The 16,704-nt window shown below is 42.5% G+C and overlaps 2 protein-coding genes across 2 annotated transcripts in view; both read right to left on the bottom strand.

Moving 5' to 3' along the window:
- eif4g3a (eukaryotic translation initiation factor 4 gamma, 3a) overlaps positions 1–2,871 on the bottom strand; it is a 30,254-nt gene extending 27,383 nt beyond the window's left edge. The window contains exon 1 of the mRNA XM_068742008.1: positions 2,692–2,871. Within this exon, the coding sequence (XP_068598109.1) occupies positions 2,692–2,871 (180 nt within the window). The remainder of the gene's footprint in view (positions 1–2,691) is intronic.
- An 828-nt stretch (positions 2,872–3,699) lies between these two features.
- Positions 3,700–16,163, bottom strand: ece1 (endothelin converting enzyme 1). The gene is made up of 18 exons (XM_068742132.1): positions 16,035–16,163; positions 14,952–15,090; positions 13,094–13,306; positions 12,847–12,971; positions 12,601–12,747; positions 12,274–12,339; positions 11,386–11,574; positions 10,779–10,921; positions 10,558–10,672; positions 9,360–9,470; positions 9,169–9,267; positions 8,977–9,054; positions 8,773–8,876; positions 7,997–8,107; positions 7,157–7,224; positions 6,827–7,017; positions 5,627–5,722; positions 3,700–5,234 (listed from the first exon to the last, which is right to left on the bottom strand). Exons 1-18 carry the CDS (start codon positions 16,161–16,163, stop codon positions 5,058–5,060), a joined length of 2,301 nt encoding a protein of 766 aa, XP_068598233.1. The 3' UTR covers positions 3,700–5,057.
- Between the last annotated feature and the right edge of the window lie 541 nt (positions 16,164–16,704).

Genomic DNA, 16,704 nt, shown 5'->3' with positions numbered 1-16,704 from the left:
TGAAGAAAAGCATTCTTCCTTTCGTTTGGGACAATTTTAATGATGATCACGTATGACCAGAAAGTTAATGTTCCATGGACGTTTTTTTCTGTGACAAACCGGGAAAGAGTTATTTAGTTATTATTTATTTTATTAATAGTGTTATTATTTATTTCCTGACTTTTTTCTGTTAAGAAAAGGTTATTTGGTGGCTGTCTGGAAAACAATAAATGTTTAGGCACCCCTGCCATCGTCACACTTTCCCTGTACAAACTGACTCCGGCCCCCCATCAGAGAAGGGAAACCGTATGTGGCCCTCACGGGAAAAGGTTTGGGGCCCCCTGCCTTAAATAATCACATTCTCGATGCAGTGGATTGATCTTAATAGGCTGTATAGACAGGGCTTTCAATAATACTAATTGGTATATGAAGTAAATACACGCGTAGATTCAAGTCAGAGAAAAATTAATCCAGTGTGCAAATGTCTTCTTCTCTCTGACACGAACAGTCCGTCATGCTGACTCATAACAACTCAGTTTATTTTTAACCTCACATTGTGAGTGGGCACATGAGACTACCTTCTCATGGAGGCCGCAAACACACGACTACTATGCCGTGTGAACTGCCAGGTGGGAACATATCGGATGCCTGGCTTTGAATGCATGTCTGGCATGTACACTAGGTTTCTCTTTCCTTGCTGGAAATTATGCCATTTTTTGATCAATGGGAAACACAAACCACAACAAAGACCAGAAGGGGGGGAATAAATCTCAGTTTTTCTCTGCTTGGACAGAAGCGTGAGGTGATCTCTGGGGGAATGGAAGGAAATGAGGGAGCGCTGAGGCTGGCTGGGTGACCTGGGCCTTTGCTGGCAGATGCTGGGAAGCGCCACCTTGGCCTCTCGCTCTGAATGCTAAACAGTACTGCTATTGTCTGAAGAGTGCAGCAATAGACGCATGTGCTGCATGTTTCTCTGACGACGCGCCTCATCATCCCGCTTCTGCAATACCTTGTGCGCCTCAGGATCACAACGTGCACGTGCAAATATCCTCAAAGAGGGAATGTCCATACACCAGGAGCAAAGGCCAGAAGGTTTACTTTATCAAGTAAACTATAGTACTACATAGCTGTCTGCAGCACATTCATCACTTACACATGAACTACTGCACTGCAGTGAAGAAGTATTTGCCCATTATGTATTTATTTTAATTTTGTTTTCCACATTACATAGCTAGGAAATGTGCAATGCAGGTCAAATCCATTTAATAATTTTAAAATGCACGCGGTTCACCTGTGTGAAAATGTAATTGTCCACTAAAGCCAACAAATGCAATTAAATGTGACCATATCTGGTAATGAGTCTTTCACATAACTGTAGAGCATGTTTGGCCCACTCTCTGGCTTCAGGCTGAAGGGTTTCAGCATGAGCTGCCGGTGCAAGGTCATACCGCTGGCGCCTAACTTTCAAGTATGATTTCAAATCACTTGTTATTGACCATTTTTATGAAACTCTGTTTTGATGTCTAGACTCCCTTGAAAATTTGATTTTAAATCGTCGACGACCTGCCATAAGCAGCTACTATTGATCCTTACAGGAGCGGTGTCACACCCCAAAGCAAAGCCACAACATGCGTATCCCCGTGCCAGCGACAGGCAGGAGACATCAACTTCATTCATCCCATCACTATAAATAAAACAGGTGGTGACATAACAAAGGTGACTTCACTCCACAAAAAGCGGGGTAGAGTCATTCTGCCTCAACGAAACTGAAAAGGTATAGTTTAGGACAATGACAGTGGAAGGCGAAAACGATAGTCTGAAAGAAATACACAGTGAATCATAAATATTTAGGCATTTCGCAGAATAAACAATAACTATAATGTAAGTATATGTGAAGCAAGTTCAGCACAGGAATCGGCTAACATACTTTAACAATGTTCTAAAACCTTGTGTCAAAGTGTCAGGATTGGTCCCAAAACTAGCTAGCTACGTTATTATTGCTAACTTCTAGACAGAGTATTCCTGGGAGTTCGCCGGCCCGGGCATTGACAGGCCTGTGAGGGTCCAAAGCAGCATGTTTAAAGGGGGAAATTATGTTTCACTGGAACATGCTGAGCTTTGAGTGGGATTATATTAGCTACAACGTGCAATGGATGACGATGTGCTTCTCTTCAGCGCTGCAGAAATTGACTTGAAGAGACTTTGTTCCAGTCATTGAATCGGGCCTCGGAGTAGCTCGCTGGTACAACAATAAGGCTAATAGCAACAACAAGGCTAATAGTAACAAGTCTAATAGCAACAAAGCTAATAGCAACAAGGCTAATACACTTTACCAGCAAAAACGATAGTTGAACAAAGCCGGTGACAGGTGTTCAAAGCCCAATAAGTCACAGATAATTGTATTTTAAATGCTCAAATAATGCCACTTCTTCTGATATTGTTATTTTTCCAACGAGCGATCTTTAATACCAAATGTAACTAAAATATGTAAATGCTCGGCGAACTCTCACAGCTTTGTCAACCGGCTTGATAAGCTAATATTAGCTTAGTTAGCTAGCTAATTATCCCCTCCCCTCCAAGCTCTCTCCAAACGATATTATCATCTCTCTATCAACTGCTACACAAAACTATTTTATTTTATTTTTAAACAGTTAATGCTTATGTCATAATGACGAGTGAAATAAGTCATATCACAAGGCACATCGACATTACCCAAGCCAAGGGATACAGAGGTGGCGGTACCGGGCCGGGCTGGAGAACTGTCGGGGCTCCCGGCGGCAGCGACACGGAAGTCAGGGCAGCCCGTAGTTGGCTCGACGGGGAAGGGCCACCCCCAGGTCCGCTAGCTGCGACAGCGGCGGGTTTGGGGACCACTTTCGGTGGCAAACTCATCGCAAAAATTAAAAAAATACCAACAAATAAACACAATGCCTTGATAAATACTGGAACGAAAAATATCTCGCATGCATAGAACAAGCGTAGCAGATTCTCGAAGCAGGCCCCAAATCCCTTCACCAAACAGGGATAACGAAGCTCGGAGGGCGAGACGGACGTCTTTTTTCATGGAAAGTCGCTGTACGGATCAGCGGCGCTATTCATGGGGACGGGGGGAGCTTTAGCCTCCCTTGACCGTCCGGAGCCTCTGCGGATCCGGATCAGTTTTCTTCCTACGAAACCAACAATCGCCTCGAACTTCAGCGTCCTTCGGTGATCTACCGTTGCTCTTCGACAAGTGTGTTTTCGATCATTTTTTTCCTCACAGAGACGAGAAACTCCGCCAACATGGCGCTGCGGCCGCTTCCAGCAGTCCGGGCAGGACAGACGACTCGGCAACTGTCGGCGATTTACGGATTCGTTCGGCTAACCAACTCTGCAATCAAACTAATTCAAATCTTTATTTTGTGGGTTTTCTATTTTCAACTCCATGTACTCCTGCTAACTACAGGAAAATCAATCCAACTAAAGAAAAATCTCAATTACATGAAATGCCATAAATATTTCTACTAAATGTATTTTCTAGTTTATAATAATCAGAACAATGACGTTCTCCGCCCGTAGTCTGCTGGTAGACCTGTGTGTTATGGCGCCACCTATTGTGCTTCTGACTGCTTCACATCTGGATGTTTGTGCTGTGACGCAATGAGATTCAGTGGGTCGTGGGTCAAGCGTTTCCACTCAACTAAAACGTGAGCGTGAAAGAAACCAGACAAGCAACAAGTGAAGAGAACAGGAGAGAAAAAATGTTTTAATGTTGATTTTACTAATATTTTGTCACAAACTTACACACAAAAACAGCGAATGTGAGTGAAGAAAATGATCAATGCTTTGAAAATGCTTCATGTACACACCCAAATCAGATTAGTCTGACCCAATCAAGAGTCTATCCCGATCGAGAGGGGTGCTTTATACCGATTGATGATCCGATCAGGGCGCATGAAAACACTTATTCCGATGTTCAACTGTTAAGATGTGTTTTTTATTATCTGTAAAATTGGTTTGAGACTATTACCGTAAGTCAAGATATGTAACAGTAAAAGGGAAATTAAAGATTTCATTCATTAGGCCCGAGCGCCTATCCTAGGCGTAAGGGGCTATTGCTTTTGCAACGCAGAAGACGACAAGTTGACGAGCGCAGCTCGTCAACTTGTTTTATTTTATTTTTCTAAAATTAAACAGTTTATTTGAACATGCACAATTTTGACATTTTCTTTATTTTCTCTGATTTTGAAATTCAGCTCTACTTTTATATAGTTAGAGAGAACATTATTATCTGCAGTCATACATATATGTTCAGTTTTATGTTACGTGAAAATAAATCTTATCAAAAAGGTTTTGTATTGTACTGAATCCACTTGATTTGACAGTCAGGTATTGATTATATGCAGACACAATGATACAATGAGGCTCCTTAAATATATATCACACTAAATAGTTAGACCATATGATCTTCTGGACCTTTGCTTCAAGACATTTTCTCTAACTGGACCTCTTTAAGTTTTAGTTGGATACCCCTGCTCTATAAAATGTAACAGCTTGACTTAACTGTACAAAATGTTTCTGATAATGGTTCAAAGACAAAATGTTAACTTGTTCATACTTTTTTCTTCTTCTAATAAATGGGTTTAAAATTGTCTATCATACATTTTTCTTCCATGAGGCCGAAGTTCTTGCAGGTCCCTTGTTCCCTTATATAATATAAAACTGAGCAGCCATAAGTGATCTAAATTTTAAGTAAACTGGTGCAGATACAAACAGTGACAAGTTACAAGAAGATAAAAAACATTTATTTCTCACTTTCTGTGACAAACCATTTCTAAAACCTGAGTGGTTCCCATATTCTGCGTAACCATTTGCTGAATTTCCAGTGTTCAAAAGTCGGGAAAAAGCATAGTGAAATCCAGAGTCATTGGAGAGAAGATGAAAGCTGCACATTTCCACACAGAGAAGTCCCATTAATCCTGAAGCAGTCTGAAATGCATCAAGTCAGAGTGCCAGTGGTTCTTGCGCTCCCTTATCGAGAGTCTTCTCCCATTGTCCATCTTTCTCCTTGATGAGAAACAGCACTGAGCTAAAGGGCATCACCAGAGCTCACACTTATGCTTGGGATTCATGGGAGCATCTGCTTTACAGTTAAAGTGCTGAGAAAACGCGTGCGAATTGGAGATGGCACCAATAACTCGGAATCGTGGTGGACTGTGGGGATCTGTGATGACGCCCTCGTGGGAGCTTTCTGGTGTCCTGACTGAGCACCACACCTGCACAAACATAAAGGATAAGCACAAAGTGAGGAATTCATTCATCCGCGAAGGCCTACAAAACGTATAGCTGATTTTAATGGAGAATTATAATAAATAAAAAACTTGGTCTGACTTCATTCATTGATTTGTTGTCATTAAATACATATATCATTAAATTGCATTTTATTATAATTAAGCTTCATTCATTTGACCTTTTCCCTGTTGCACATTCATGTGTTGCTACCTATAAAAGGCCAAATCGTTCTACGTGTCATCAGCACATCAGACACAAATTATGATTGATTGCAGAGTATTTAACTAAAAATGGTTAGCTGGAAATCAAAATAAATACAATAAAAATAGAAGTATCATTTACAAGTGGGTAAAATATTAATACAAGCTCAACAAACCTGAGCAAATCCAACAAAAAACAGCTGATGGTTCGTCATTCCCAGTGCTGGCAGCATGTCCTCCTCACCGTTCTTTTTGATCCAGTTCACATAAGCCTATCGATTCAACAAATTACGTTACACACACACACATTTGTTCACAAAAAGAAACAACAGAGCCACTGGCTAACATGCTCTAGGACGGTGGTGCAGGCTCCTTTCATTTCCATGTATTAGCTCATCTTCATAGCTTGTGCTGTGACCTTTCACTGGATGGAAAGAATGTGTGCATACTAAGAAGTAGGCTGAGGCTGAGAAGGCCGCTCATAAGCACCTGTTACATGTTCAGGCCTCACTGTAAACTAAACAAGCTGCATTTCCCAATGCAGATTAATGAATAGCATTAACAGACATGCTAATGTATGTAATCTGAGAATGTTGCTACAGGAAACATGAGAGTGGCAGGACCTTTCCATAATAATCTAAACTAGAAAAGCAGCTCATTCTCCTCCTAACTGGATCTACACCGTCCACATGGTGATCTGGATCATCAGCAGAAGGTCCTAGATTGTTCTTGGTATCTTTATACATGAAACGTCAAAGTGAATCAGAGTTGTGTATTCTTAATTTAAGATTTGAATCCTTAAATGGGGGTTTCAATTCTAAATGTAATATTTTTTCCTGATCTGATTCTGGATCAAATCCAGAAGAGATTTTGCATGATGGTTCATATCGGACCCCTTTATGACTGATTGTTGGCGAGTCAATTGAATGCAGATTTTACAAGATATGATTTTTTTGAAAAAGCCTCCATTATAGGCAAATGGGAAATTCTGGATATTTTTGTATCCAGACAGGTATCCGGATTAATTTGATGCGATGTAAATTGTAAAGACCCATCTTCAGATTTTTTTTCCCCATCAAGGTCCATCCAGCAGTTCTCCGAGATGCATAATCCAGGATCTCTTCTGGATCATCACCAAAATGTAATAATCTTTTCCTGGTAACATTCTAAATATTTGCGTAAAAGTTCATCAAGATCCGCCCGTATATAGTTGAGTTATGTTGCTAACAGACAGACAAACAAACAAACCAGCGCCGGTGATTTCATACCCTCCCCCCCCTCACCTCGGCGGAGGTAACGATCCCCTCTGCCAATCTAGCTCAGTGGCAGAAAGCCATTTCACTCAGGCTATTTATGCTTCCTGTCTAACGTCAGACCTTGTAGGCAGCTTTAAGTCCACCGTTGTCGGCTATGTTCTCTCCCAGAGTGTGTCTTCCGTTCAAAGGCTCCTTGTTGATGCTATAATTTCCATACTGCTCCACCATGCACTGGGTCTGCTTCTTAAACGCCTCCACAGAAGAGTTCTTCCACCAAGGACGCAAGTTTCCATCTTTGTCGTACTCCCTCCCTTTAAATGACAGCATGGGGAAATGCTGTCATTTCATACTGACGACATCATCATCATCATCATCATCAAAGGCATTTCAGAATGCTCGCCCTCATTCTATGAAATGGAAATCGCTTAAAAAAGAAAACAGTTTACCAACCTTGGTCATCAAAAGCATGAGTCAGTTCGTGTCCCATGACGACTCCAATTCCTCCAAAGTTAAGAGCCCTGAAATTAAATAATTTTTTCGCATGTAAGTGTATAATGAGGACACGGGACACGGTGGACTCTGCGACCCGTAGTTGCAAAGCATTGTGGGACACTTAGTCCGCTATAGCTACTACTACAGTAAGCACATTGACAGAAGGCAATAGTTGATACTTCAGAACAGGGGTCGTGCGCATTACGACTGGCACGCGAGGGCATTTATGATGATACACAGAGAATATTAAGAGGCAAATATTCTTATTCTTATTTTCTATTTAACACCTCACAAGAAATGGAGCACACTTAATGTTCTTAAATACTAATTGGAGCGACACTTCACGGGACAAGCCGAAAGTACAGTAGTCGTAGTAGTAGCTGTTTTACAGGTAGTAAATCATTACGCTGCGAGTACGTGGATGCGATCACGCGTTACACATTAGTTACACATTAACTCTGATTCACTTATACTGTTCATGGTTGGTGTATAAAGATAATAAGAACAATTTCTAAACTTTTGATGATGATCCAGATCACAATCTAGATTTTTAACTTTATTTATTGTGCCTTGGCGGAGGCTTGTGCGCTCCATACTCTTAGCTAGTTATTCATTTGACTTGGGAGCTCCAACATCTGAATGTAATTTGAATAGCATGAAATTGAACAAAAACAAAAATACACACACACACGGTATTCTAGAGAGCAAAATGACAAATTTTTGCACCGGAGAAAACTGCAAACTTGTTTTCTTTCAATGTGAAATGTTTCAGTAAACCTAAATCCCTGAATACCTTACTTAGGCCACGAATGACTGTAGAATGGAGCCTGGAGAATTCCTGCTGGGAGGACCATCTCATTCTTGGTTGGATTGTAATATGCATTCACAGTGGGAGGGGTCATGCTCCATCTGCACGATCAAGGAACAAGGCATCACCAAACAAGGCTGACATTAACGTCAAACTACATGGAATAGGAACACGTTTTTCTCCTATTCCCAATTCTAGCCGAATTAGAGACAAGGATCAATTGACATCATGACTAGCAAAACAGAAGAGTCAACTGGATTTAGTGCCCTTTTCAGCCACGCGACGCTGCTCCGAAAGTTCGTTTTGTGAAGAAATCACAGTGTGAAAGCAGACCTTTCAACTAATTATAAATGCAAGAATTTGCTCCCAAAGGAACCGAGTGCTCTTGGTGCAGTGTGAAAGCACCCTTATACTCTTGTTGGAGCAGAAAACAAAGAAACAAAGAAGGGACCGAAACCACCAAGGCAACCAGACTCCTCAGGAGTACAAGCATTTCCTTTATGAATGCTAATGCTCCCCGGCAGTCACGAAACCTGACTAACAAATCCCCTGGAGTCATTTGCATCCAAACGGTGAGCTGCTCTGCTGAGATGCATCCAGGTGTGGCTGGGGGTTGTGGATTTAGGGGACAGAGGTCGCTTGAACGCTCGGGGACCAATGAGGATCGCAGCAGCATTCTGCTCTGTCAGCATAAATGGAATGTTTTCTCAGAGTGTAGGACCTCCCTCTGTCCAGCAGGGTGGTCGGGAATAGGGAAATGACTCACTGGTTTCTGTTGGGAGTTTTTCTTAGCTGGTCTGCAGTCACTCTGGCTGAGAAGTTGTAGTATTGCATGACATTTTGGAAGTAGAGGTCTGACACCACCTCAAACTAAAAGGAAGAGCAATCAGAAGTAATAGGAAAACATTCAAAGCTCAGTTTTAGTGAGACAAAAGAGACGTCTGATGAGTCAGTAAGGACATTTACCTACATCATTGAACACTTTGTCCAGTTTTGTGGCATTCATGATGAACTCCGGATAACCGACCATGTTGTATATTGCGTCAGCCTGAGACAAATACAATTGAAAAATGTGTTAACACCAAATGGAAACGCTGTATTTACTAGACACTTCAGCAAACAAAAGAAGATGGGAAAGAAATACACGGCATCTTAATCACACCTTTTCTTTTGCAGCTTTTTTAGTCTCCGAGTCCATCCAGCTCACATATTCCAGGCTGTCTTCAAATGCCCATTTGATATCTGAAACCATATCTTCTGCCTGACGGACACGTGGACAAATGCCATTAAGTGCTGCATCATCTCACACGGTGGGAAGCATCTATTCTTGTAGGAGGACTTGGAAGTGCTTACAATGGCCTTGCTGTCTTCTGCAAATGTGTCTTTGACAAACATGGCTCCGAGGGCAAAGCCCAGAGTGCTGTCTGTGTCGCTGACACACAGCTGCCACCGTGGCATGCAGCTCTAGCATCAAACGAACACAAAGACGTGTTAACGAAAGACACGTCATCTCACTCTTTTGCACTGCTGTAAAGAATGATCAGTGTCATTGTGGTTTGACCCATTTTCTTTGATCACATAGTCACTTCCTGTTTCTCTGAGAATGAATGTGGCTAAGAACGTAGGTGGATCTGTATCATTCTGCAGGTGACGTGTGCTGCGGGAGGTAAGACAATGAGAGCATCTAACCTCAAGCACCTTTTCCCATAACTTCATCGTATGACTCATCAGCTTTATCCCTCTATAGTTTCCACAACTCTGTACGTCTCCCTTCTTCTTGAAAATGGGCACCAGAACACTTCTCCTCCATTCCCCTTTGTTCTCTCTCATTTTCCTCCTTCATTAATTCCTCTAAATACTTCTTCCATCTTCCTACACACTACTGGCCTCTGCCAACACCTTCATCTCTACCGTTCTTCACTCCAACATGCTGACCATCCTTCCCGTCTCTACTCTTCATCACTCTAACATGCTGAACATCCTTCCCGTCTCTACTCTTCATCACTAACATGCTGAACATCCTTCCCATCTCTGTCTCTCTGTCTGTCCAGCCTGTACAGATCCATCTCTCCCTCTTTACTATCTGTACCTGTACTACTAACAGCTGTGCTGGACATGTCAAAATGTACTGCATTGAAAATGACAAGACCATAAATAATATGGAGGATGTGGTGAGTGGTTTTAATCAATTCTTTGTAAATGTAGCTGATCAACAGATATAGTATATCTTATCTCAATTATGTGATTGAACTTTACCGTTTCCATAAAGTTTGAGAAAGAAGATCTTGATGTTGTAAAGGTAACATTCTGTGCTTAACTACAGTATTAGTGTTTGGCATTGGCGCCAGACTTTATAACACTTCCTGGATTCCAGAAGTTTCACTAGCAGTTCAAATGATTATAACACACAAATAAAAAACATTTCATTGTTTGCTTAAGGCTGTATTCTTCACTTCACATATGTTAAAATGCATTATCAGAATGTAAATCTGTCAACAGGTAAATTGTTGGCATGACTGCAAAAGGCCTACCGGTACATATAATCGCTCACCTTCTTGGTTCCGTACATGACCTCGAGGAAGTGCTGCTCAGCATCCTGGAACCTCTGGTCTAAAATGAACACCATCTTCCTCACGACCTTCATTATCATGTAGTTGTTGAGTAGGCTGAAAAGGACATATCAAAGTCAATCACTGCCTGAATGCCAAATGCCTTTCAGTAGACGAATGAAAACAGCATTTATTTGGTATAAAACCAGGAAGTGTATCTGACCTTTTATTTGTTTTAGTTATGAGATCAGAAACTTTCTGGAGGTACTCTGTGGCATAAACAACCACTGGCTCAGACTCATTCAGTGACACAGGAGCAAAGACTTCTGTGAGGTATGGCATCCAGTCCACTGCAGGAACCAGAGTCTGAAAGACGCATATGATACGATACACTTCATTTAGCCATACAGACGGAGTCCTTCGGAAATTGAGTTTCTCTGGACTCAACACAGTACAAAAAACAGGTTCAAGAAAAAAAGGACAAGGATATACAATATAAATGTTTCAGTTATACACAAGTATCACATGGAATATTAAATGATTAAATAACAGTTGGATTTGTTATTGCACGAGTTTTATGTATACGTTAGGGTATGATCCTTTTTTATTAGTCCGACTGTGTGTCTGTCTGTCCCACCCCAAGCCCTGTATGCTCTGTATGCCCCCTGTTGCCCCCCTCCTCCCCAGTGAGTAGTTGTACAGTCTTAGTGCACGTGGAGCATAGAGATGAATGTATATGGAGAGACAGACACATTGATAACAAATCTTCATTTAATGACTGTTGAGTGTTGATCTTGTCTATTTAGTAAATGAAATGACGGGGCACTTACTGTCAGATCCTTGGCTTCCATCTTGTGGTAGATGAGCTCCTCGTCTCTCCTCTCCTCCTGGGGGACAGTAATGTTCGCCAGAGTAGTTTCAAACTCCACAATCTCTTCCATCAGGATCTGAGACATCTCCTTTGAGCCACCCAAGAGAACCCCCAATTCCACCAGGAAGTTGAGGTAAGCGGTCAGATACTGCAAAGGCCATACAGAAACACACTCAGTGAGGCGTATGGGGATGTGGGGTGGGTTGAATTGAATTTTAACACACAGCATGTGTGTTCAAATCCTCAATTTGGAGAAGAATCCTAAACTATGCAAATACAAGCTGCTATGCAGAGTATTTGCCCTGAGGCTGAGATACAAGTACACAGTGAGCTTCTGGATATTTTGTAAAATGATTTCAAAGTAGATTTGTGTTTCAATTACAGTGGAACCTCAGCTCAGCTTTCTTAAGAAAAGTCAAAATCTTTGATTTCTCCACACCGTACTGCAGCAAGATCCCAGACACGGACGCCATTTTCATATTTGTGCATAATTTCCTTCTTTAATTCGACAATCGTTCTCACTACTTTCCTCTTTCCTTTGCAAGGTCTCCGTCTTACTGCTACCTTTGTTTCGAGCCATGACTCTAAGGTGCACAAAGGTCTCTCTCCTACGACAGATCTACTCAAACTGAACCTACTCGACTAGACTCCGCCTTCGTTTGTGTATCTTCGGTTCACCTCGGCTCCACTCGTGTGTTTCGAATTCCGAAAATCCGTTCGACTTCCGAGGCATTTTAAACTCCATTCTTTGTTGGAGAACCGAGGTTCCACTGTATTAGAATTTCTCAAAACTATTTTTCAACAATGCATGCAGACCATGAAACTAGTGCAATGAGATAAACACTACCTTGTCATTTGCTGTTTTGTTCAGGTAGTAATCCCGTGAAGGCAGTCCCAGGCTGGACTGATCCACCTGGAATCAAGAGAAACATCCTCTGACTTTCAATTCACTTTTCATCTCAACACTCAACCCTTTAATTTTTATTCCTGTTACCAGCACACAGGTTTAAAAAAAACCCCCAGCAGATACTTTCGATATCATTTGTTATGGTCTCATGGAATCCTAAAGAAGAAAGACTACCTAGGTCTCACTTGTCAAGTGTGAAACCAAAGACCACTGTTATAATGAGTGTCAAGAATAATTTTAACACAGATTAATAGGATCCGGCCTTACCTGGATGATGTTACTGCTCGAATTTTTGGAATCAGTGCTGACGAACACTGTGAAAAAGGGGGATGTGTGATAGTTGGCAGATACCAAACGTAAGACCTCCTGAAAGTTGTCTTTGTCCCAGGGTCCAGTAAGAGCCCATCCCCCTACCTGAAACAGTGTGTAGACAGACACTCAGTCAGACAAAAATAAAAGAAAATTGGCTCCATAAACAAGACTGACTGACAAATGTTTGGGAAAGAAACATACGTGGCTGATTAGCTCCTGGAGGGGCTTTGGCCCCAATTCCTCAATTTTGGCCTCATTCATGCAGGCCTGATAATATCGCTGGGCCTTTTCCTCAGCCTGACTCAGACCTTTCATTGTTTTGTTTTCTGCCGGGACAGACAAAAGATAAAGTGTGACTGGAAAACAAGCATCTCGAAGCTCTGGAAAATGAGCTGGGAAGAGAGACCAGGGTAAGTCTATGGTAAATGCAGGTGGCAAGAAATTGTACCTAACAAATGTTTCATTTCAAGCATGTTGCGCTCCCAGAGTTGGCTAAAAGGCCCCCAGCGGGACTTTCCCTCAGGGAGAGGGTTGTTCTTCACCCAGCCCCCACAGGCAAAGTTGTAGAAGTTGTGGCAGGGGTCTACGGAATGGTCGAGGGCTCCCATGACTGCACTAGCTACGGTGATGCATGGTTCTGTTAGGCACAAGCCCGGGTGAGCTGCAAGAAAAAAAGACAACAGATAGTTTACTCTTATATGCAGGTACTATCCGAGCTCCGACCGAGATCGGTTCCGACCGCCTGAAGCCAGAATGGACGTAAGTCGGACATGAGGGATGTAATTTACTGTACACTCAGATTCAGAATATGCCATTAATCCCAAAAGGAAATTCAGGCTCATACACACTAATAGGCATCTATGCGACTTTAGGAAATTACAGAAAGCAGTTACAACCAAACAAACACATCAAAACACACATATATTGGGATGACAATGCAGCACTGGGAACGTGCGGGAATTTCTTTCAAGATGATAAGGATCCAGGCCGGTCCTGGGAAGCTGGGACCATGGGTGGTGGGGGAAGGGGAGCAGTCTCAGACAGCCCAGAGGGTGAACAGGGCCAGACAGGGCAGACGAGCCATAGAGGGAGGAGTGTGTGTGTGTTTGTGTGTGTGCGTCAGTTCTTCTCAGTTCTTGTGTGTAGAGTTCGATAAGAACAAAACACAGCAACCTGTGCTTTGGAAAGATGTTATGGCTAAAGAGACAGATAAGTCCAGCTGCGTGGTGCACTCTCTGATGGGGGGAAGGAAGGGGGAGGAGAGCATAAAATAATTCCAATTTTATCCAACAACAGATTCATTTGTCTTGATCCAATTAGGCACTTGGTCCTCAGTAAATCCACATTTCGGGAGAGAAGGAGAGACTTCAGTGCCTCCAAGTCTTTGCCACGTCCGGCAATCTGTCGAAACAGTCCTGCCTGCTGGCACAAGATGATATCCAGTCTCTGCCGTTCTTCCACGGATCGGGCAGTTCCTCGATCTGGTCTCCCGAAGCCCCGAAAAGCACTTTTAGATCCATGGTCAATTTATCAAGAAGGGATCAACAGCGAAAGCCACCGTCTTGGAGACACTCCGGCACACCAGGGCAACCCCCAGCCCAATTCGCAGATGACCCCTCACCAATGAGCCAAATATCTATGTCCTCTACCCTTCACTTGTCCCAGGCCCTTGTGTAGCCTGCCCCAAAGGTCCTATCTGGGCAGGTCGGCTCCCCCTGGTTGCCGTGCTTCGGTGAAAATATTTGATCAATCGCACTAACCGACCAACTAATCAATTCCATGGTTTTATTCATCGGTAGCGCAGCAGGCAGCGGGTCCAAGAAGAAAAGTCAGCAGACAGACAGATGAGACGAGACAGAGATTGCAGCAGGCAGACGGAGGGCAGCAGCAGAGAGAAATGCATCCGTCCTCTCCAAAGGACCTTTTTCCCTTTTCCTTCCACGGACTGGTTTCATGCTGGGCAATTTTTCCACGGATGGGGGATTGAATCAGAAAAAGAGGAATAGTTCCTCCCTGGGCACCCTGACAGGTTTTCTCTAGATCGACAGAGACACAATGCTGCTCCTTTTGCTAGCCTCAACGCTAGCCTCAACGCAAACATTATAACATGAATCCCCTGTAAAACAGTGAATTTCAATTTCCACAATTGGGTTTTTACATGGATTAACAAATATGATACATTGAGTTTGTGCGCTTTAATGTTAAATCCAATTTTCTCATCCAACTTTTTGCAAAAAGCATGTAAACATTTCATTTCCTCTTTTTTCCGCAGAAGTTGGTTTTGATTTGATGAACTGTGAACTCACTCTGTTTGTAGAAGACGCCAGTTGTGATGAGACACACAAACAGGCCCACAGACACCACACACAATAAAAACAGCAGCCTCCTCTCCTTCTGAGTCCTGTCTGGCCAACATGTGGGACCACGTCCATGCAGAAGAGTCACCTGCGCACATATACAGAAACACAGAGAATAACCTTTATTTAATCCAGCAAATCAAATCACACTTAGTAGATTTAAAAATACTTTAAAATAAGTTTTGAAACCCATTAATATGCTATTAAATATATTATCTTGCTGACTGAAACAGTGTTGTTTGTTTTCTATAGAAACAGCTCCTCAAAATAAAATGAAATTAAATTAAATGTTATTTATATAGTGACAGATCATAACAAAGTTATCTCAAGACACTTTACAGGCTGCTATATAAAACTATAAATGCTAATGCTAGCAACATGGGCATCAGTGTTGACGGTCACAGGTCCAGGTTCTGCAGCACCACAGACAGAAGGACCTGCAGACAGGGACAGAAAGAGGGACAAACAGAGGGAGAGCAAGCACAAGACTACAGGGAAGAGAGAGAGAGATTGCTGATATATATTTATAACATGAATAACCAGATAGAGAGAGAGGAGCTCAGTGTGTCATAGGAGGTTACGCCCCCAGTGCTGGCCTATGACAGCACTGGTGCAAGCAGAAAACATGTGGATTTGAGCTCCACAATGTAAACCAAATCTGTGTTATCTACCACAACATTATGACCACGTTTATGATTTACTGTAATATCAAGCTAATCAATTCTCATAGTGTTTTAAAATGATTTGATTGTGCCACGAAATGACTTTCCCCATTTTGACTGCAAGCAGTTAAACATTTTAAAAACCAGCACTCACGATTAAATGAAATCAGATGCTCCAGCTGTGATTAAAGAAAAAACACGCAAGCTGTCATTTTACCGGAAAGACTAGATATTTTCTTGCCAATATTTTCTGTGTGGTGTGAAACGCTAAGGCCCTTGCCTTGCCTCCCTCCTATATCATGCGTAATGATAGCATATCAGGGTTAGCCCACGGGTTTATGCTTTGCTCAGAGTATTGCTGCATGTTTACCTGCATAGGGGATGATGGGTAGATGTCGTCACTGGTGGAGTCCACCAGGTCCTCCTCATCCAGAGTGGCTCTCTTATAAGTGGACATCTGAAAAGTTAAATGGAGACAAGACTCTCTCAGTATTTCCATGTTCCTCCTCCTCCAGTCGTGTGTGAGCGAGCGAGTGATCGCGTGTGCTCTATTGCTGAACAGTGTCCGAGGCTTCAGTGTCAGGTCTTTCTTTAAAATCCATCAGGAAGGTGTTTTGGTTTGGCTTGTTGGAGCTTCTTCGCTGAAACATTCATTCCCTCTGTTCCAAAAAGTCCTTTCCCCAAAACCTCCCACAGCCCCCATGGTGAAAACAGATACCCCCCGGGGATAAATGGCACAACACCAACAAAAACCTCCTCCTTAATGTCCTGGTGTTAGCTTCCTGTGGCTCCCTCACTTCCTCATGAACAGTTTTGCAGCTATTCCTTGGCAAACTTTTTTCTAGACTTCCTCCTTTAGCCTTGACTGAAAACACGAGAGAACCCGGAACAGATGAAAAACAGGAAGGAGCACTGACTTAGGGGACTTGCATGACTGAGACTGGGTTTGATCGTGTGCGCCTGTGATTGCATTGTCCAATGTGGTTTTCACATAGTTCTAGGGAGGAAGACAACCGTACAGCCGTAACTCAAACACAGTG

Source organism: Brachionichthys hirsutus, chromosome 8 (assembly GCF_040956055.1).
Source record: "Brachionichthys hirsutus isolate HB-005 chromosome 8, CSIRO-AGI_Bhir_v1, whole genome shotgun sequence".
Lineage (NCBI taxonomy): Eukaryota > Metazoa > Chordata > Actinopteri > Lophiiformes > Brachionichthyidae > Brachionichthys > Brachionichthys hirsutus.
The sequence above is the reverse complement of the archived record's forward strand: the minus strand, read 5'-3'. Positions and strand labels throughout refer to the sequence as shown.